This window comes from Mytilus galloprovincialis, chromosome 12 (genome assembly GCF_965363235.1).
Source record: "Mytilus galloprovincialis chromosome 12, xbMytGall1.hap1.1, whole genome shotgun sequence".
Classification (NCBI taxonomy): domain Eukaryota; kingdom Metazoa; phylum Mollusca; class Bivalvia; order Mytilida; family Mytilidae; genus Mytilus; species Mytilus galloprovincialis.
This window is the reverse complement of record NC_134849.1, coordinates 45,880,318-45,904,348: the sequence shown is the minus strand read 5'-3', so window position 1 is coordinate 45,904,348 and position 24,031 is coordinate 45,880,318. Positions and strand designations below refer to the sequence as shown.

The window sequence follows — 24,031 nt, the reverse complement described above, 5'->3', positions numbered from 1 at the left end:
GTTTGGGGAGATAACTCTTACAAAGAAAAGTGTTCGTTTAAACAGGGTCAGTTTCAAAAGCGTATAGACTGAATAATATCATATACAAAAAAACTAAGCGACATCTTTTGAAACATTTTTACACCGCAAGAAAAAAATTAGGCGGAAGAAAAAAAAATTAATCAGAACGAATTCAATAGGTCTTTCCACAAGAAAGATGGAAAGACCTAATTAATTGATACGGTAACTCGCTTAATGTTGTTATTTTGAAGGATTTGATTGCGACAAAATTAACGCGCCTGAATATTTGTTCTATTAATCCAATACTATTTTATATTTTAAGTTGCTTTAAATACAAAGAGGTGTTTAAAGCAATTTCACATTAAACGTTAGTCTTTTAAAACAGAAAAATGCTATTTCTTAAAACATAATTTTCAGTATCAAACCACTGATTAATCCAGTTACTGGAATGGTCAACAACCAACAAATTAGAATTTTCTTAAACAAACTCCAGTTAAATCTTTTATTCACAATACCGACTGCTGCCATAGCAACCACTTTACAATATGTGATACTAACTGGTACCATGAATAAATGTGAGTAGGTAAATATTGTAAAGACAGCACTCATTTCCACACAGAAACCACTGAAATAAAAATACATATATCATCATAGAATGTTATGTGTATTTGTCAAATGTCAGTTAGCAAGCTCTTCTTGTAATTGTTTAATAATTGGCTTTCAATTTTGCTGTTATATATTTTGAGGTAAAAACAAAAACCGTCTTTGTCTCAATATGCGTTGATTTTGCTAAATTCTAAGGATCTGGGGTATTGCAATTTCAAGAACACCTTTAGAGTATTATTGTTATCAAATAGGCGTCAATCCAACAGGTATTGGAAATGACATTGTGTTACCTGGGTACAATGGACTTTGATCATTGCAAGATGACTAATCTAAATATAATACATACACAAAAATGCGAAAGGTTTTATTGTTAAAAACATTATTAAAACCGACACCTTTCAGCAGTTGCTACCAGTAACGTACCGTTATAGACTAAATGAAGAAAACTCAAAGGTGAAAGCAGAAGATACGAAATTTGTGAGGGTATCAGACAAAAAAAGTTGACCCTATGAATATATATGTATCGATGACAACTGTTGAAGACGAACTTTCCTTCGTATACTAGATGTGTGTCACATATTTTTTATCACTTGTAACTACTTTGATGCTGATATTTTGCATTGCCCAAGGAGAATCTCCAGTTTAAACTGACAGATTTAGAGTCACAAAATAATGAATATTAAAATAGGGGTTAGCCTGAGACAAGTAAGTGTACCTTGAAATTCGTTAAAAGTTGTCCTGGGCCTAGGATAAATCCTAATGATTAATAAATTTAAGCGTTGAATTGCATTCTCATTTTTATGGTCATTATTATACAAAAAAACTGTTATCGAAACGATTTTCTACCCATGAATAGATGACCGTAGCTGTATATGACAATACCTTCCGGAGTTTTGTTTCTCAATACTATTCATATTAGCACTTAATTTGGCCTTTTTACAAAACGCGTGTCTGACGTTCAAAATTGTTAAGCCTGGTATCTATGAGGAGTTCATTAAAACATTTAAGATTAATAAGAGCCCATTTTTATCATCTTTATTTTTTTATGCTGGTTATTCAATGTTAGTTTTGTTTTTCTTTTTTGTCGTTTGTTTCCTCTTATATTTGAGTGTGAATTCACATTATTATAAGACGTGTTACGGTACTTTTCTATCTCAAATTCATGTATTTAGTTTTGATATTACATGTATATTAGTTTTTATCATCGGAGTTTGTCTAATGCTTAGTTCGTTTCTGTGTGTGTTAAATTTTTATGTTGTGTCGTCGTTCTCCTCTTATATTTAATGCGTTTCCCTCGGTTTTGGTTTGTGACCCGGATTTGTTTTCTTTCTATCAATTTATGAGTATTGAACATCGGTATACTACTGTTGCCTTTATTTACTGTTAATGAGTATAAAACTGCACGACAATAAACAATAATGATAGTTAAACAATGTATATCATTAAACGTTTGGTGAAGTTAATTGGTACAACGCCATTCAGTGCTTCAAATATTTTTGGCTTTTAATAATCTTAGATTCCATATTGAATTGGTTTTGATTTGAGCGCCGCATATGACTCTTATGTAGACAAAAAGTGTGGCTACTGCACTACATAATAAGCGACAATTATAGAGTTTCTACATTTACTTGATCCATGGCAACGTGTGTGAACGTTTAATCCCTGTGTGTATTACTTAAAGTCATCGCTCATACGTTTAACTACATTTACTGTTCATTAAATGTTACTAGTAATTATTTCAAAACACGATGTTTTTCTACCATATGGCCTTAGCAAGATTTGACACATTTTAAGTGAAATTGAAGTTGCGCCACTGGTTAACTCATGTAGACAAAATACGCATCTTGTGTACTAAATTCTAAACCTGGTATCTGGTGAAGTTTTTAATGGTATGTCCTGATTAACGACAAACAAATATTGATTACCGACAAAAGAAACTAAGGATAATTATTGAGTATTTTTTTACTCTACACGATCAATCAAATATTTGCAACCAACAACAGATTATAATTAATTGAAGAGCTCATACTTACTCTATGGCATTATCATTAAACCGGGCCAATTTCTTCACGGATTTCATGACAATCTGGCCAAAATACCAAACTCCAAGAGATATAACAATAAATACTAGAAGGAGAACAACTATGGCTACCCTTTCATCACGTATCAGTTCTGATTGATTTGTAAGTTTTATCATCACAAATACAGAACCAACAGCATTACTGAAAAAGACAAATTAAACACGTGCAAACTTTAGTGGTTAAAATGCTTTTACATATAGTCCTATGGGTATCTGATGAACTTGAATTAGTCACGTGCACTTATGTGCTGACATAATACATATCATTCATGCGTATTTTTGAAATTCATTTGAAATTAAAGGAGTGTCTGCCGCATTTATACGCTGGCCTTAGCTAAAATTTGCTCAACTTTTGTGAATTTTGGTTTTTCAATGTTCTTCAACTTCCCAGTAAAATTTGTCTTCCAATTGTTTAGATTCGAGCGACATGGATGAGTCTTGTTTACGCATAACGTTCGTCTGGAGTACAAAAGTATATGCCTTGTATCTTAAAGGATGTTTAACACCCACTAATTTGACATCAGTTCTATTCAACATTCAGTTTTTGGGATATTTGTATTTGATCAGTATGATAAAATAATCCAGCCTACTCAGAGTTTTCAGAAATTTTAAAAATAAAAATCCGTTTGCGATGTCCGGTTTTTATTAACTGGAATACAAACAAATTAAAATGTACTATTTATTTGAATAATGGTAGAATTGATTCACCATGATTTTTTTTGATTTTTTTTAGAAGTACTATTATGTTTAAAAATTCTTTATTTTACATCACAGCTGTGCCAACTGTTTTTTCAATAGTACGTCTCAATCGTTCAAACATCGGATAATTTTCATATCCTACTCATTAGATATTTAAAAAAAGAATGCATTTTTTTGTTTTTACAGCTGTTTTTATTTTTTATTTTTCTAATCAAATCTCATAGAGTTAGCTAATTGTATGATTGAAGTGACATCATTTAACATTAGTCATTTTATATAATTAACAGATCACATATGAGATCCATTACGGAGTTAAGATTTGCAGAAATGTTAAATTTTACTCTGACTTGAGCCGATAAACATTTCTTTAAGGCAATCATAGCCTGCGACCGTTTAACAGTCTATCAACATAAAATTTCAACAAGTTGTTAATCAATATGCTTACCTGACATCATGACCCCCATATGCAATACAACTAAAGACCACTACAGTTTGGGTGAGTCTAATAAACCACTGTCTTACTCGAATTGATTCATCTTTAGTCTAAAATAAGAAAAGAACATTTTTAAGACAAAGATGCTTTGCCACATGACATTACAAAACAGACATAAGTCTGATCGCTCTACTAAGCCGATTCATTCAAGTATTGGAGACACAAGGTAATTTTAGAAGATATTAATGAGTTTCATTTGAAATTGTTATATGAACAACGTGATTTTTAACTAAAGAGTAAAAATAAAATAATATCGTGTTTGCATTGAATTCATTTATTTATACTTAGAGTTAATTCAGAAAATAAAGGCGTGCATTTATCATCGCAATTTTTCAAGATTGGACCTAAATGCTAGATTAATTATTGCGATTTCAGCACGATCTGCGTTCACACATATGTATTAGATATACGAAAGCGTGTTTAATTTTTACGATACTCACAAAGTATTTAATAAAAACCTCACAATGATATCCGAATTTACAGTAACTGTTATACAATACAAAGACTATTGCAGGTTTAGACGGATGAAAACTTAGCACAAACATTACACTGAAAGATACAGCATAGAAAATCACGAACACATTTTTACTCATTCGGTATTCAAGGGCTTGAACCTACTACTCGGACTTAATAAAATGTAGCTAGAGTCTGATCAGAAAGTTAACGAACCAGCTACAGGGTAATTTCAAAGAAAGTCACACAACAAATGTTCATAGTAAGATACAAAGATCTCTATGAAAAGTATTCCGTATCAACTTCACAAATAATACATGATGGTCTGGAAGTATATATTCTAGTAACTTACATTGTTTATTATCTTAGTTACGTGTTAAAGTGTGTATTTTGTTTTTGTCTTTTTGATATTTAACTTTTACTGTTTAGTTAATTTTTGGTAATACTCTTTTGGCACGGCTAGGTATTTATACATTCAAACCATTGTGTTATTGTGCAATTGTCATTTTGGAAAACACAAATGGAGTATAAAAAACAAAAATGTGTATCCTCTAAACGTAATACATAATCAATTAATAAGAAAAATTAAAATAATGAACCCCGAGTAAATAAAAAAAGGGAAGGTAAGGAAAATAAACTGTCACTGTTTGGGGACAAAATTTTCACAATGTTAGGTGAAACCTTATTTAATAGCTAGATACACTCCCACTTGAATGACAGTTGATTATACATCCGATAGCTCTATAGATCATGTATCTATACTTGTATTTAATGCAAGGAAGTATTTGTTTCCTGAGTGAACTCACATGATTCATGACAAAACATTGACCGCATTTTCTCTGTTGAGTTTCACATTTTATTTGTAAGATTTTAATTACATAAAAAAAACGAATCGATCAAAATCGATACAATAACATGTCATTATTTTAATGAATAAACCAAAGAATGACTATTCAAATAGGAACAAACTGTGCCCCTCTACTTGCCGACTTGTTTCTTTATCATTATGAGGCTGACTTCATGCAGGAACTTCTTAGGAAGTTACTTTCCGCTATATAAACGATGTTCTTTCACTAAATAATTCAAAATTGTGGAACGCATATATCCCATCGAGCTAGAAATAAAGGATAATACAGATACAGTTAAGTCGGCCTCATCTCTTGACTTACATCTAGAAATTGACAATGAGGGTCGGTTGAAAACAAATTTTTACGACAAAAGAGATGATTTCAGCTTTCCAATTGTGAACTTTCCATTTCTAAGTAGCAACATTCCAGCAGCACCTACATACGGGGTATATATCTCCCAATTGATACGATATTCCCGTGCTTGCATTTCCTATCATGATTTTCTTGATAAAGGGTTGCTGCTCACAAGGAAGCTATGAAAACAAGAGTTCCAAATGGAGAATTTGAAATCATCCCTTCGTAAATTTTACGGACGCCATCACGAGCTGGTTGACCGTTATGGAATAACCGTTTCATAAATGATTACGGATATGTTCCTGACGTCGAAACTACAATCCCCTTCCCTTTCATGAATGAGACCTACCGAATCAGAATATTTACAGAATTTGTTATCACATAATTAACACGACGTGTGCCACATGTGGAACAGGATCTGCTTTCCCTTCCGGAGCACCTGAGATCACCTCTAGATTTTTGGTGGGGTTTGTGTTGTTTATTCTTTGGTTTTCTATGTTCTGTCATGTGTGCTGTTGTTTGTTTGTCATTTTTAACCTTGGCGTTGTCAGTTTGTTTTTGATTTATGAGTTTGACTTTCCCTTTGGTATCTTTCGTCCCTCTTTTAAAGCAGTCGGAGTCATATATTGTCAGATATGGTTTGGAACAAGTTGCCATCCTAGAAAAGATAAGTCTGAACAGGATCACCGGGCATGTACATATGACTACTTCAATCCGAAATGAACACAAACGAAGATGAGATAGAGTAAAATATTTATATAATGCAATTCTTAAAAAAAAACACTAAAATAAAATACCTTGAATGTTCATAAGACATTTTGATGTCGGATATCTGAAGATATTTTAAATTCTGTCTTATATATTTACATGTTTACGTTTTGACTCCAAAGTTCTAGCATAACATGCAAAAAATTACAGAAATACATTTTATTAAATATTCTCATTAAATATGTTAAACATGTTAATATTTAAAAATAATTGCTTTTAGCATACATCTTCCTTAATTGATGAAATTGCTTGAGCTTTTATTTAGGATGACATTGATGTATGTTATATCATAAAGAGCACAAGGACCACCACGGAAAAATTATTTCGATAACAATGAAATTATTAAGGATATCGATGATCAAAATAGCATTTCCATAAAGAAGAGTCTAGATAGTTAAAGCGTTTCGGGATTATTATCCTCATGATTCTATATTTTCTCTAATTTATTGCCCTTTTTGGTTATATATATTTCGACTCGTTATTTAGTTGTGATTTATGTGTGATGTTTTGTTTGGTCTTATATTGCTTTGGTTATGTTTTATTTGTTACTTATGGATAAAGGGAGGGGTATAAAATTTCCAATTTCTTACCGTTGATAGTCCATCACATCCAGTTTTAATTCCATTATTTTCAGTATCATCTGAAAAATAGTCGTGTATAAAGATATAAAATATAAAGATGCATTGCAGATGCACAAAATGATTAAATATGTAAAACAAAATAGATCATATTTTTCGTATGCACATATTTGTTTTCATACAAATAACTGTTAAAACTGTTCATATATTATATAGATATAGGAAGATGTGGTGTGAGTGCCAATGAGACAACTCTCCATCCAAATAACAATTTTAAAAAAGTAAACCATTATAGGTCAATGTACGGCCTTCAACACGGAGCCTTGGCTCACACCGAACAACAAGCTATAAAGGGCCCCAAAATTACTTGTGTAAAACCATTCAAACGGGAAAACCAACGGTCTAATCTATATAAAAAAAACGAGAAACGAGAAACACGTATAAATTACATAAACAAACGACAACTACTGTACATCAGATTCCTGACTTAGGACAGGTGCAAACATTTGCAGAGGGATTAAACGTTTTAATTGTACCAAACCTTCTCCCTTTTTCTGAAACAATAGCATCACAACTTAGAAAAACATACGATAAAATATCAATATACATATATATTAGCAGTTTTGTTATACTTAACAAATGGCACAACGTGCGTTTCAGAAAATAATGACTTTACTCAAAACCACTTTAGAAGTAGGTCCATTCGTTTCGACAACTCGTTGAATATCGAATTATCGTGTTTCGTAAAGATCTTAAAAGTATGGACGTTATTTCAGCATTGTTTAATGCATTTGTGATTTTAAAACACGTGGGTGTATGTATCCTTTAGATGATGTACCTAGCAAACATTTGGTGAGTGAATTTTCCCTCTTAGGACGACTCGGGAAATTAACATTCTATCAGACAGAAATTTGGGGGGTTAATATTTTTGAAACAAAACATACGATAACAAAAACATAAAGATACAATTACAAAAAGATATATGTGACATTTTCAAAAAATATTACTTTGTCCTTGATTACTTGATCCAGACTGTTCTTCTCTCTCCGTGTTTGTCTGTTTTAACTTTGAGTGTTGCATAATATACTGGTTACAAGAACAGTACATATTAATGACGCATACATTTAGTGAACAGGACTTCTCTGAAAGAGACGTATTGAGTTTTCATTAAGACCTCTTCGTGATTCTATTGTGCTACTTGAGATGTTGATGTTTTTAAAACACCACCACTTTGAAATATTAGAACGGGAATTAAGATGAAAATTGTTGAACCTACAATATTCCGTCAATTCAAAACATGCTTAATTTTAATGAACATTTGCTGCAGATCAAAAGTAACAAAAGAGTAACAAATTTAAACCAATCTAGCATCTTTGTATTAAATCGTAGAATCATTGTTCCTCTTTTATATATACCAAGTCAGGAAACTGGCAGTTATTATCTTATAGTTCGTTTCAGTGCATGTTGCATTTATTGCCGTTTTTTGTTGCACTTCATCTTCGCTAGCCAAGGGTTACGATCCACTCCCGCTCTCTTCACCCTTGGCAGATTGAGCCAACATTTGTGATATCAATGTCGAGCCATCTATCGGAAGATTAAAGTCACGCCCATCCCGAATACATTATTCTTGACCAATGGTAGCACTTGAACTCTTCAATTTGGAGGTAAAAATACGGTAGTGTCTAGATTCTACCCACTTGGTAAAGCCGGAAACAAAAATATACGTCAACATCCATGCATTTGTGCATGAAACATACACAGGAACTTCCATTTGTTGATTAAAAACATTCAAGTTGTCACTAAATATAGTCGTATGTTTAGTGATGTAAAGACTTGTTGCACAATAAACACGTGGCAATTGTTTACAAACACTTTCTACATTTACACGTGATCATGTTATAGGCGCTTTTTGATTGGATGCAGCGAGTTTCTACTGCAACCAATAAAAATCCTTACCTTGTGTCTCCGAAATATTATCTCAATCCGCCAAGGGTGAAGAGAGCGGGAGTGGATCGTAACCCTTGGCTAGCGAAGATGGTTGCACTTAAGTGTTTCGTTGTTTTCCTCTTATAGTTGATGTGTTTACCTCAGTTTTAGTTTGTAACCCGGATTTGTTTTCTCTCGATCGATTTATGACTGTCGAATAGCGGTAAACTACTGTTGCCTTTATATACACATTAGTATTTAATCAATTTTCCCTAATATGTCATTCAATGCCTTTACCTTTTTTGTTCTGTGTTACTCGTTCGTCATCCACTTCTAGCAAAGATTCTGATGTTTTAAAACTGTCACAGTTGCCTTTACAAGAACCGGTACATATGTTTATTTGTTGAAATGTAAAACACCTCGTGATAAAACTGATAATAAATCTGCTGTATAAACCTAAAGAATGATTACATATCACGTTTTACATGAAAAGCAGTATTATTTTTAAAAAGAAATGCCTATAGAGAGGATACATGCTAACGGACAACGACAACAGAGTACTGTCACTCATTTTATTTTACAACAAAAGTGCAAAGGATCAAAAATTAGAAATTTTATATTTAAGTTACTGTAGTAACGTTGAATATGATTAAGCGACACTGATGCTGAAACTGTAGATGTCAACAGGAGAATTGACAGAAAAAGTCTTTCAGTTAAAAAAAAAATCCATATTTTATTTGAATTATAATACTTTCTTTATTAGAAGTGTTGTGGTCTTTCAAACGTTTTAATTCGACACCGTAATTCACTGTCGAGGAAAGAAGTTCTTCGGAATAAAGATCAGTGATGAAAGCAGAAATAATTTGTTACATTGTTAATGTATTTTGTATGTTTTGCCACATATGATTTTAAAAGGGCACTATTTAAACATGAAATTGTTAGTAAAAAGTGATGCAAACATTACACCAATTTGAAATTTGTCAACATTGCATTTTATGAAATCTAACATACTAATACAATATCTTTGCTTTTTTGTGTCGTTTCAGCAAATCTTTCATAAAAAAGGATAGCCAACGTAGGTGCAAGTCTCTTGTCTTAAGGAGGGATAAATCGTACTCTGATTCAACTTAACATTGTCAAGGTGCTTGATCTTTTTAATGACAGCAAATTTGTTTTGTTTGGGGAAGTGTTTTGCAACAAACAATCGGTATTCCCGTGGGAACCAACTGTGCCCCTCTTTTTGTGATTTAATATCTGTAATCATATGTGGTTGACGTCATACAAGAACTATTTACAAAGATAGTAAGAAGTTGGAAGTATCATTTAACTTAACGTGCCGCTATACAGATGTTATCTTTCTAAATAATTCAACATTTCGTGACTATGTAAACGCTATTTTCAATCGAACGTCAGATAAAGGATACAACAGATTATCAACGCTTCCCTTCTGTGATCTTTCCCTTTCTATGTAACAACGTTCCAGTGGCAACCGTTGCCCGCGGAGTATATATCTCCAAGTTGATACGATATTCCAGGGCTTGTGATTTCTGTCATAATTTCCTTGATAGACGGTTGCTACTCAAAAGGAAGCTAATAAACCAAGATTTCCAAGGGATGCAGTTTAAATAACCCAGTCGTCAATTTGACGGACGCCATCAAGAGCTGGTTGATTGATATGGAACATTCGATTCACAGATGATAGCGGACGTGTTCCATCTGTTGCTACTAAGGTCCAGTCCCCTTTACCAGGTTTGTACTAACATGAGCAACACGACGTGTGCCACATAAAGCAGGATGTGTTTACCCTTCAAAAGCAACAGATATCTCATCCAGTCTTTTTGTAGAGATCGTGTTGCTAAGTCTTTAGTTTTCTATCTTGTATATTGTGTACTGTTGATGATTTTCTATTTTAGTCGGAGTGTTAAAACTTTGTTTTTTTACTTATGAGTTTGAACGGCCCTTTAGTATCGTTCGCTTCTCTTTTGCCTTTTTGCAAAAAGAATTAAAACGAAATATTAACGGCGGTAAATAAATATATTTGCATCAAACTACATACAGACATTATTTTTAAATGGAGTATTTAAGGTGCAGAGTATATGCTGTTATTTGTGAATATTTCGATAAAACGCTTATAAATATTATGTAATATTCACATTTCATTAATATATTTAACATTTTATCTATATGAGTAAATTTAACATAATACAAATTGACTATTTCTTATTTACAGATTATAATGTCCTACCTTCAAAATGAGCTCAAATAATGCGATAGTAAAATCTTATTTATCTGCGTGACAGTCATAAAATACTCTCATACCTTTGCCTTTCATCATTAGTTTCCTACTCTTTTGCCAAACAAAGAAAATCAACAAACCAAGAATAACCCTTCCCATTGGTGGCAGTATATTATACAAGGGTTGCTTTTCGAAGTTGATCACTGTGAAAATTTAAGAAAAAAACAAAGTATCCTCATTATCTAAATATGTAATAATAAAGGTGGTCACTGTTAATGCGGAGTAATGGAGCAGGATCTACCTACCATTCCGAAACACCTGGGATATCCCAGTTGTTTGGTTGGCTCGATTTGCTCAGTCTTTAATTTTTCTATATTTCTATAAACAAGAAATCACATGATTTTTACAATAAATTTCGATAATCAATTCGGAATATATAAATAAAGATATAGTATTATTCGATATAAACTAATAAAGAATAAGAATGGGAATATGAGAACAATTATGCAAAATGATATAATTACAAATAATACGATAATCTGTTATATTGTAATGCTATGAAATACCTGACAGTCTCAATATTTCGAATTTATTTAAACAGATATTGGACGCTTACTGTATTCTTAATTCGATGTTAAACAACAGAACCCAATTTCATTTGTGAGGTACTGACATGAGACAGTAATGGGTACATATATGAGCAATTAATATATGGACACGAGTAAATGATAGGTACTGTCATGAGAAATTTGTAGGTACGCACATGAGAAGTTAATAGGTACGAACATGAGAGCAGGGCTTACTTATCAATCGTTAAGAAAAGAAATCTGATAAAAAAAAAATATCAAACTTAATGTCAAAATGAAACTGAATTTGAGAAAGGGGTCAAAACGAAAGCAAATCAGCGACACAATGCAACCATAAGTGAGTTATATGTTACTCTGACACAAGCTAAACAGTATACTATAACTAAATGTGAATATGAGGTGAGTGGTTCAGCAACTAAGCAACACAATAGATCTACACATGTATATGTGAGTAAGAGATAAGTAAGACAGCACACTTAAACTATGTGTGAGTAAGATGTTAGTAAAATAGCAACGTTAAAGAGTACTATATCGACATGTTAGTATGATGGTCGTAGCATAGTACTTAACAAACCAATACATCTGTATGTGAGTAAGAAGTTTGGGAGACAGCAACTTCGAAAGTGTGATCAGCTATTTGCAAACAAACGTGGAGTAAGGTAGAAGTGGATTATCATGTTTTGCAATATCTATTAAATCTGCACTTCTAGATTTTTTATTTTAGTTACCCTGACCAAACTTTCAGAAAACTGTTATATTTTGGTAAATCAGTTGAAGGTTTCATCATTTCAAAAATATTGTGTATAATAAGCTAATGAGATGTATTTAGCAAAACTTTTAGAAATTATTGGTACTCAATGCTCTTCAACTTCGTACTTTTTTTGGCATTTTTAACATTTTTTTATTCGAGCACCACTGATGAGTCTTATATAGACAAAACGCGCGTCTGACGTAAATTTAACATTTCAATCCTGGTATCTATGATGAGTTAACCAATTGAGTATATCAAAATATTACTTTTCAAACATTGAAATTCTTTAGAAAATTGACGTTATATTAGTATACCAAGACATGAACAAGGTATTAAGACGAATAGATTCATTCATAGCTATAGCTTTCTATTTGAAAATATTATCAATTTATTTGTTCTATCGTTTTAGTAAGGTAACAAATTCTTTGCGTTAAACATTAGCTGATATGTTATACTGCAAAAAATAGTGTTTTACAATGTTATATCTTTGAAGAAAAACCTACATGAACTTGGTGTGTATGTAATAAAAACAAACATGGCTGACAAAACGGTGAACTCTAGTAAATAGGATATCCACCATTGGTATTCTCTCTTGTTTTTCGTCAACTGTTGTACTCCATAAACTGTCTTAGAGAAAATGTGATATGTCACAATGGTAGTAAAGAATGTTAAAAATATCAGACCTATACTTCCAAGGACAATATCTGAAATAAAAGAATTAAAATAAGAATAAACTAGAGGTTCTAAAGAGCCTGTGTCGCTCACCTTGGTCTATGTGAATATTAAACAAAGGAAGCAGATGGATTCATGACAAAATTGTGTTTTGGTGATGGTGATGTGTTTGTACATCTTACTTAACTAAACATGATTGCTGCTTACAATTATCTCTATCTATAATGAACTTGGCCCAGTAGTTTCAGTGGAAAATGTAAGTAAAAATTTTCAAATTTTATTAAAAAAGTTAAAAATTGACTATAAAGGACAATAACTCCTTAGGGGGTCAATTGACCATTTCGGTCATGTTGACCTATTTGTAAATCTTACTTTGCTGAACATTATTGCTGTTTACAGTTTATCTCTATCTATAATAATATTCAAGATAACTAAAAACAGCAAAATTTCCTGAAAATTACCAAATCAGGGGCAGCAACCCAACAACAGGTTGTCGATTCATCTGAAAATTTTAGGGCAGATAAATCTTGACCTGATAAACAATTTTACCTCATGTTAGATTTGCTCTTAATGCTTTGGTTTTTGAGTTATTGGCCAAAAACTGCATTTTACCCCTATGTTCTATTTTTAGCCATGGCGGCCCTCTTGTTTGGTTGGCCGGGTTACCGGACACATTTTTGAAACTAGAAACTCCAATGATGATTGTGGCCAAGTTTTATTTAATTTGGCCAAGTAGTTTCAGAGAAGAAGATTTTTGTAAAAGTTAACGACGACGGACGACGGACTCAAAGTGATGGGAAAAGCTCACTTGGACATTTGGGCCAGGTGAGCTAAAAAGTAAATAAAAGTATTATACAAAGAATTTCAGATAACAAAAGCAAGTGCTAATCACTCATATTGATCGTTGCCACTTAAAATGATTAAGAAAAAAAATAATGAAAAAAATATGCCTTTGGCAAACAGAAGGAAGGAAAGAAAATCTTGTCACACCGTATGGTATTACGTGAGTAGACTAACTGCAGTATGTAGAGATACTATGGTTGAATTTAGTTTTTTAAAGCGATGTGTATTGAGGGACGCTTTCCTTTTGGACAACCATACCACATTACTTAATTTTATTTATGCAAAGCAACTATTCCATTTTACTCTTCTGAATATTCTTCAGGACAGGTGGGTAGTCTCATAACCAATCACTCTGACGTCCAAGTTTTGATAGCATTCTAACTTACTGATATCAATCATTAAACAATAAAATAAGTTTGTTTAAAGAGCTAAATTCCCTTAACAAAAAACCCAATGTTTCAAGAATATCTAAATTGGCATGTATATTGTGAATTGTTTTACTTACATGTTTTTACGAAATGTGGCCAATTTATATTTTTTATGCCATTTTTTGTCACGAGATACCCCAATTCAGCTCCGATAATACTGCTGGTGAGAGAAACTGGTACTCCTTGCAACGTACACACCAAAAGCCAAACAGAAGACCCTGAAAACAATAATTCCACATCTCCTTTTTAGTATTATTTACACACCTGTGATATATCTATCAGAACAAGTGTTTTTGATTAATGAACATTCGAAGTTCAGGGGCTGTAATTTTACGAACATTCAATAAATAAGAATTAGTTATAGGTTGACCAGCAAATCATGGAAACTATACTTTAAAATAATCTTCAAATATTTCAAGATAGATGGAGAAGTTTTGAAAAAGAAGCGAAAGTTACCAGAGGGACAGTCAAACACATAGATCGAAAATAAACTGACAACGCAGCAATGACTAACAAATATAAAAGACAAACAGACAAATAATAGAACACAAGACACAACATAGAAAACTAAAATCTAAGCAGCACGAACCCCACCAAAAACTGGGGTGACTACAGTACTACCTGTGACATTATCTTATTCATGGTGGCCATAAAAGTTATGTCCACCATGGTGGCCCTATATGTCCCATCATTATACCCCCTGTTGCTTAATTAATACACAAGGTATTAATCAAAAACTAGTCAAGGATAAAGGTAAATCTTGGCTGCATTGAAGTGTTAAAATTATATAACTTACAGGTCATGTGTCTCAGGTAAAATATACATGTATGTGTTTGTGAAATTTAATTACTGTGATTATGACAAGAAAATTCAAAAATAAAATTAAATAATATAACTAGTTGAAAAGATAGCTGATTTTTTTTTTAATTTGACTCATGAATATTTGTTTTGACATTTTACCTTTTTAATAAATTTAAGTTATTTTTTACATGTACTTTATGGCAAGTGAAGAATAAATGAATATCATCTTCTAATATAATGCAAACTTTCCTAATGCCTGCCTTTTTCTATTGAAAACTTGTTTCTTAAATTAATTTTCTTAAATCAAAATGATATATACTTAAATAATAGTAGATATATACTTATCTGCATTCAATACTGTTTTACAAATGTTAAAGATTGTCTTTAGAACTTATTCTAAATAAAATTCAGGCAATTCCTTATTTCTCTATTGAATAAATATATTCAAAATATGCATTAGATAATATTTGTATTGTCATATAAACATATGGTATTTAGTTTGTGACAAAAAAAAACCAAACAAACAAAAAAAGACAATTATAATGCAAAGAATTAACAATTCTATAAGAAATTAAAACACATGGATTTTTTTTAGGGTTTCTGCCCTCAGTTCTAATAATGACTATTTTATAAGGGAGCCAATATCTTCAACATATTGATGTAATAAAGATTTAGCATTTCTTTCACTTTTTGTTCTTGGGTAAGAGACAATATTATTAGAAGGTGAACAATTTTCAAATAGATTATCTCAAGTTGTTTTGTTAATTTAACAATTAAGGAAGGAGTGGTCTTCATTGTCCAGCAAGTGGCACAGTTTATCTTTAAAGGAATTTTATATTGTCCACTATTTTCTATTTCTAAAATTTTATGACCACTAACTCTCTATGTGACACAATTGAGTATACAGTTTTTACCAATGTTTTTATTCTTAAATCTATTTAATAAATTTATATAAATCTATACAATTAAAGGCATAACAAGGACTTAGTAAGTAAGTAATACAATTATAAATCTTTTTTCAAAAATGTTCTTATATTTTCTCCAAATTGATTTTTTATCATGAGTTTTAAAGTCTTAATTCATTCATGTCCCTGAAATTGTTAACTTTATCTAAAAGGCCTGAGTTTAGGGAAATATTTGCAAATGTATACTAAGAATATGTATCATACCAGTCCAGCACTTCCAACAATATAAATGTATACAGAAAAAAAATGATATAATTAATAGACCATAAAAGTGTACCATCTATATAAGTGTATTTTGTCAAATTTTGGCTTTTAACTGACAGACATTAGCCAAACTGAAGATAGTCATATTTAATAAGTTCAAATTTGTTTCAAAAAGGCAAAGCAAGACAGTTTTTTTCTTTAAATATTTTTTTGGAAAATAAGTCTCTTCAACATGTCCATTATGTTAACTCCTGATTTCAGATTTTAAAAAAAAGATAGACACAAATAGTTTTTTCCTATTAAAAATGTATAATGATATTTGTAGTTTTCCTGAATAATAATCGATGTTATAAAAATTTATTATAAGTAGATTGATATTGTCTGATCATTTTATTTTGTTAAGAAACAGGCTTGCTAAAAATTCCTTCATGGTTTCTTTAAAAATATCATTTGCTTGATTATTAGTTATTATTAGTGATAATTCATTAAATAATGCAAATAAACAATTAAATACAATGAACATCATGTACATTAATTTTTTTTTTTACTTTTAAAATGCTAGTCAATAACTTTATCTTTGACATTTTTGTCTTTTTGCTTCTAAAGATTTTTACTAAAAGAGGGACGAAAGACACCAAAGGGACAGTCAAACTCGTAAATCTAAAACAAACTGACAACGCCATGGCTAAAAATAAAAAAGACAAACAGAAAAACAATAGTACACATGACACAACATAGAAAACTAAAGAATAAACAACACGAACCCCACCAAAAACTAGGGGTGATCTCAGGTGCTCCGGAAGGGTAAGCAGATCCTGCTCCACTAAGAAGACATTAAAACAATAAGAAACAAAATCATACAAAAATTAATAAAAACAAATAAAAAAATAAATTTGAATAAATTCAAAAGATAGAAAAATCAAAAATAATATTTAATTAACAAAGACTAAAACAATGTCTTATTCTACATTTTCAAAAAAAGGTAAAATGTCAATTTTGAAAGAAACCTAAGTTACCTGTACAGGTAAATTTTAAAGAAACATACAAGTTGAAAACTTCAACCCTGATTGATTACAACAGGTAACATTATTAGATAAAACATCAACCTATGTTTTATGACCCCAATAAATGGCCATTTTCTCAAGATTGAATACCCCAATAAATGGCCACCATTGGATGTTGACCATGCAAGAGGGTGGACATAATTAAGAGAATGTCACAGGCTGTACTGTATATTGTGTATTCAAGTCTTGACGGGCGGGGAAAAAAGAACAAGGTTACTATTACAATGAAACCTGTTTAAACCGAACCTCTTTGGGACTTAGGATTGTGTTCGGTTTTGATCGATGTTCGGTATCAGCAGGTTCATAAAGCATACAATTTGATATTATGACGGTGCCCAAGCACATGTGTGTTTAATACTGGTTTTCGGTCTATGCAGAATTTGGTTAAGCCAGTTTTCACTGTATATGCCCAATCTTTCAGTTCCAGTGTGATTTCATTCATAAGGTCATCATTCTATCTTTGGCTTCAAGCAAATGTCCAACTGAACCACGCTTCTCTTTCTATTCACTCTCAACATATAAAAGTTTTCGGTGACCCGTATTTGCTGGGAGAAATAAATCCTAAAAATATTTAAAAAAGAGAGATTTTGCTCAAAGTAGATTTGAATATGCCGGAGAACGAAGTTCAGTATTTTCATATTTATTTTTTTCTTTTCATGGACTGATTAAACTAAGCTCGTGTTTGAATTTTTTTACAATCTGGCGTATTCTGTAAAAATGAAGTATTGCCTTCAATAGGGTTAAAGTGATCTTACCAGCAATAACGACAATTCCCTTCTCCATTAAATCAACGTTGGTTAAATTGTATTCTACACAACTGCTCGCCATTGTAGAGCTAGTCTTTAGTTCAGATAACTGAAAGCCTGAAGAAACATGTTATACAAAAGATTTATTGTTTCAAACATAAATTAACTTATACCTTTATGCATATTCCAACTAAAATTTCACCTTTAATTAATACACGTCCAAAGATGAAGAGTTTAGCTATAAGTAAGTTGACCACTTGAACAAAGACATCGAACAATGTTTACTTGATGGTACTTTATTTGAGACGAATACCAATAAAAAAAAAACATGACAACGCTAAATTTAAGTTGAATATGAAATTAAAAAATTATGATACATAATTTTGTCGTTAATTTTTTATATGTGATCGCATCAATACGGTACTGAATACTAACATGATATAAATAATTTGAATAACAAAATAAATGTTGCCCCGAGGTAGTATCGGATTGAATTCGACGTTTAGAATATAATGCATTCTGGGTAATATTTCCTAACGCGTACACCGTACACCAAAACGTTGTCATTGGTTTACAACGTGATAAACAGCGTAAATGCAGCCAATGACAACGAGATTACACACAGTCCTTTAGATTCTGAATGGCGAATTGAAAGATATTTAATTATTATCATTACGAAGTATATGTGACGAATGTTTAATATGCTCTATATAAGTTCAGTTTTTAACATAGGTTGAACAATGCCATCTAGCAAAGCATATCATATGGTGAAATATGCTGAATTACGACAGAAGATATAGAAGGCAGGGGCGGATCCAGGATTTTAGATTAGTGAGGGCGCTGTAAAAATTTCGCCGAGCGGAGCGAGGCTAATTTGTTTTTGAGGTATAATTATCGAAATTATTGGAATATTCTTCTAACGAGGGTGCAATGTAGATATCTTGCATGGCAAGCAAAACGTGGCGAATATTTTGTGTTAAAATAAGCGAGAAATTAAAGTTTCAAGCTAAAACCGCATAAATCCACCCCTGTCAATCTACAATCACCATAATTAACCAGAAATGTGCGAGTTTCAATTCATTGACTCAACAATAGCTCAACTGACCAATATTATATTAAAAAAAAAAAACGGTCTACTTTTGCCAGCGATTTTTCATTGTCTTTTCACAATTTTTTATTATTATTATTTTTTGTTGTTTTCGGAGGTCGTGCCAAACTTTTTATGTACATTTTTTTTTACAGCAAACCACTAAATTCAAAATGAGATCTTTATTTTCATGGGATCCTATATGTAATACGGAAATACGAGTTGGAGCCTTGATCGTTTATGCATGCTTCGGCAAACTTTACAGGTTGCAATTAAGTGAGAAACATATATTGATACAGATATATTAAATATTGATACAAATTAATAAAAACTAACCTTTCGCTTGAACCAGTATTTCTATCTTTCATTAAGAAAGAATTTAACCAGTTACCTTGACTGTTTTCTTCGCTGTGCAATGATGAAATACCCAACCCAACCGCGGGTAGGGCACTTTCACCTACTTCGTTGGAAAGTGAGTTAGTGATGTTTTGGAGTTTCGATTATCAAAGAAATTGTTAATAATTTATAAATTGTTTTACTTTAACTGCCAATTAAAGCCTATGATATGTGTCCGCGTTTGACACCTTTCTTTGAAGTATACCATATTTATGATAGAACTTATAGATGAACCGTAGGTCAGTATATTAGTAATCACATTGGTTCTGTTAAACTTACTGTTTTATATACTTCTTTGAATGATAAAACAGATTGCAATGCGACGACATTATTTTTCGTCGTCTGTTCAGATACTTTATTGAGCTGGGGACAACCCATGCTTTGCAAATTTTAGGGGGGCGCACGCCCGCCACGCCCCCGCCTAAATCTGCCCCTGGAAGGGCCACGTTTTAGTCCTAATTTTAGTCTGTTGGCTATGAAAATAAAAAAAGATGTACAATTATATTAACACACTTACATTTTGGATAAACATTATAAAATGCTAGCAATTTTGTTGTTTGGCTTAATATTGTTAATAATTAGCAGGAAAATATCTCAAATAGTATAAAGGTAATTGCTTACTCATTATAATTACTCCAATTATTCTGGTAAGAAAAAGAATAACATAAATTTTCCTGAATGACATAGATTTAATTCCATACACAACTCCACATAAGTTTGCTGCGTTGTTAGCTCCTGTACACAGAGCAAGGATAACAGCAAACGCTAGTCCGAAATAGAACTCCGTCGTCATTTTCCTCAACAGTTTACAAAATACACCATGTGTATGTATACTTCTTTGTTAGTATTTTGTTTCTAAAAATACCTTCAAATGATTCATGCTTCATGCACGTGGTCTACATGTTGTATCTACTTTAATATCAAATGTGGAAAATCCAATCGGAAAACCGGAACACAATGCTGGTCGAATTACTTAAACGCTGCATAAACCGTAATGAAGAAGGGCTACATATTGTGTAGTTTAAACATGTTAAAGTGTGTGATAACAATCGTTTTTTAACAAGCAGACGAATATAAATGTTTTTAATTCATCCGGTGAACTTTAATGTTTATAGAGCTTTTGAAATTCCCTTTTCTATTTTTACAAATAGTTAGGGTTTTTCCTTGAATAATTATGATGTACTACTTGTCAAAATAAGTTCTAAATAATAATAAACATTTAGAATTGAACATGTTAAACATCTACCACTGTTAATTTGATACTCCATATACTTTATACGATTGCATATTCATGTCGTCATGTTCGTTGATTTGTGTTTTATATGATTTTTGTACAGTTGATATTCCAATGATACCGATGTTGTCTTCAGAAATAAAAATTTAAATTTTTAAATTTTCAACGTTCAACTTTTCAGAGTTCTAAGGGGAATATTTTTCATCGTGCTTATTTCTAGACTTATTATATATTTTAACCTCGCATATGAGAATTTTATTAGAATTTGAAAAACTTTCGAACATGTAAGTTGAAATGTCATTGCATTATGTTATTTTTTTGATATCTTATCTTCTTTTTTTTCAATGTAAAATAACAATAAGATCTTAATTTATAAAACCATTAATTTATATTTGATGTGATGTTGTACTAATCTTATTTTGATTGTCTGTTGCTTATACTGTATCTTTTCTTTGGTAATATGTTATGTAGTAGGGAAATATGTGTTAACACCTGAGTTAACATCCAGTCTGCTACCTTCTTGCCATTTTCTTTGTCCTGTAAATTAAAGCCATCCTGATGTAACTTTCTGTTCTATATTTTAACTTTGATGCCCACAGACTTTGCACTTACTTCAAGTTATAATTTGTGAGCGATATAGCTAGCCACAAAACCAGGTGCAAACCACCATTCTTTTCTCAAAATTTCCTGTACCAAGTCAGGAAAATGGCCATTGTCATATTATAATTCGTTTCTGTGTATGTTACATATTAGTGTTGTGTTTCTGTTGTGTGGTAGTTCACCTGTTATATTTGATGTGTTTCCCTCAGTTTTAGTTAGTAACCCGGATTTGTTTTCTTTCTCAATCGACTTATGAATTTTGAACAGCAGTATACTACTGTTGCCTTTATAAATCAGATTCGAACCATAAACTATAGTTTTTGCTCGAATATTTAAAGCAATAGGATTGAGGCATTAACAATGATTACTACGATTCAAATAAACCACAACAACAAACGACTCCTACTGAACATCAGATTCATGACTTACGATAGGTGTAAAAAAAATGCAGCGGTACCAAACCTAACATAAGCATGATATAGTACAAATATCATATACTTAGACTAAATAACATATGATTTTTACTGTATGATAATAGCATTAGATCAACGTAAATTCCATATTTTTCGAATTGGTGCTTAGCGGGCTGATATGAAAAGTTTATCACATACTTCGAAAGTTATCACATGCCTTTCCGTAACGTTATCGCATGGCATTCCGGTGATACTCGGCAAATTCCGGAAAATATACGTAAATGCTACATTTTCACTAAAAAACATTACAAAGTAGTATACAATCTCAATTTTATTTACAAAACAATTATTTGGATACTGGAAAGTATATTTTGTAAAATAATAAAACAAACAAAAAACAAACAAACAAAAACAATCAAATTATTAAATAAAAGTTTCAAACATAATTTAGAAAGTTACTTTTAAAAAGTTGACTTTTCCAAACAGTGTTCATTATGTATATTTTTGAATTATTTCTTTCGCGTTTCGTCCATATTAAAAATGTTTTTTTTCTGTTGAGGCATCTGAAGAAAGATTTCATATCGAATGTACTAAATTTGGGGTCCGACGTCCATGAACTTTTCACGTGACATTCACATGAATTTAAAAAAAAGTAATTCAAATAACATCTAAATTTCAAAATGAATTAAAATCATGAAAAATACCATTTTTATTTCATTCTAACATATAATTCATGTGAAAAATTTCATGTGAGTATCATGTGAATCTCAGTTCACGTAAAAAGTCCATGAAAATTGTCACGTGAGTTTCATCTTTAAGTTCGTTTTAGGTGAATCTCACATGAAATATTTCACGTGAATTCTATGTAAGATTCCTGTGATATTCACATTAGCAAATTTTGCCTGTGTATATTGTTATATTTTACAAATTGTTTTATAACTTACAGCATCGGGATATTTAAGAACAAAAACAATTTTAAAACATGTCAACGATTCACAAAGAGTTCGAAAAGAGAGCGTTCTGAAGCAGTTCAAGGGAACCAATAAAACCACAGCCTGGATTCTACGTCATACGCTTAATATCATTTCTTGTTGAAATTTTTTGTAAAAATCCTTATACTCTCTATCTATATTTGGTGATTAAACAAATATCTTCAAACCATGTCATTTTTATAGTTTTCAAGCCGTACATATCCTTTTGAATTTATTGCAGTTTTGCCATGACAATGGTTAAAGGGTTGTCTATATTAGCAATTAAACAGGAGATGATTGGACTGCACGACGATTTTACTTGATGAATAAAACTTAATAACGAAAACTCCGGTCGAAAAAGTATGATAACCCTTCGGTATAACAACCACTTCGTTGAGATCTTTGAAGCGTACTGGTCCCTGCGTCGTAGATAGTCGTAGATAATATTTATTGGAGGATCAAACAAAAGACTAAAGGACGTATATATACAAAGGTTAAGGGAAATAACTCTGTAAATCGTTACTATGTTTTTAACAGTCATTTTCATAAATATATTGTAATAAGTTTCTATAATATAAAGATTATTACCAATCTGTTTTAGGTAAATGCCTAAAATACATTGATGAACTCGCCTTTAACAAATGCCTGACTGATTTAAAGAGTTATCTCCCTGACGTAAGGGAAGTGAAGTTAAGTGTCGTGAAAGTACAAAGCGGTGTTCGTTTTTAAATCACAGTATCATGTTTTCGTTCCGATAAACAAGTTATACAGTTATGTTCATTGTACGTTAAACAAACAATCCATACGCTAATCAAACGTTCAAAAGAATATGCATCTTTATTCATTTTTGACATGATGGATCTTGTATATAAAAAAAAAAAAAAATTAATATGCAGTTTCGGACGAAAGTTTATTATAGTCAGATTGATATCTTAGATCGTTTCATATTGGGTTTGTTTTCCTGAATAAGCACTAGACGTTCGGTACCCGAAATTATTCCATCCAACATTATCCGAAAATTTCCTCCTTACATAGAGGATTGCGCTTTCAATATTCTCGACATATAAATGATATGAGCAACATGACGGGTGCCACTAGTGGAACAGAATCTGCGAACCCCTCCGTTAGCACCTTGGATCCCACAGTTTTTGATTGGATTCCTTTTGATTAGTGCTTTGTCATGCTGTGTTTTGTTTACTATTGTTTTCCTTTTTGTCGTTTTTTGTTT

At 31.6% G+C, this 24,031-nt stretch overlaps 1 protein-coding gene across 2 annotated transcripts; it reads right to left on the bottom strand.

Annotated features, from left to right (window-relative positions):
• Positions 1-223: 223 nt before the first annotated feature.
• Positions 224-20,569, bottom strand: LOC143053945 (uncharacterized). Of its 2 annotated transcripts, none has more exons than XM_076226760.1 (11): positions 20,207-20,569; positions 18,112-18,219; positions 14,400-14,540; positions 12,883-13,002; positions 11,125-11,244; positions 9,103-9,261; positions 7,887-8,021; positions 6,892-6,941; positions 3,831-3,928; positions 2,640-2,828; positions 224-625 (listed from the first exon to the last, which is right to left on the bottom strand). In XM_076226760.1, the coding sequence occupies exons 1-11, from the start codon at positions 20,376-20,378 to the stop codon at positions 400-402; spliced, it is 1,518 nt and encodes a 505-aa protein (XP_076082875.1). In that variant the 5' UTR covers positions 20,379-20,569; the 3' UTR covers positions 224-399. The 2 variants fall into 2 exon arrangements, with proteins under 2 accessions (XP_076082875.1, XP_076082874.1); XM_076226759.1 differs by having other exon boundaries at positions 12,883-13,083; positions 20,207-20,567.
• Between the last annotated feature and the right edge of the window lie 3,462 nt (positions 20,570-24,031).

Bases quoted from the DNA above. Each gene is read 5' to 3' on its own strand.
- LOC143053945 (XM_076226759.1), bottom strand. From the start codon at position 20,378: ATGACGACGGAGTTCTATTTCGGACTAGCGTTTGCTGTTATCCTTGCT. The intron at 6,942-7,886 runs GTAATATTTTTT...ACTATTTTTCAG, and splicing joins ATCAAGTAATCAAGGACAAA to ATGATACTGAAAATAATGGA. The intron at 626-2,639 runs GTAAGTATGAGC...TTTTTATTTCAG, and splicing joins TTTAATGATAATGCCATAGA to TGGTTTCTGTGTGGAAATGA.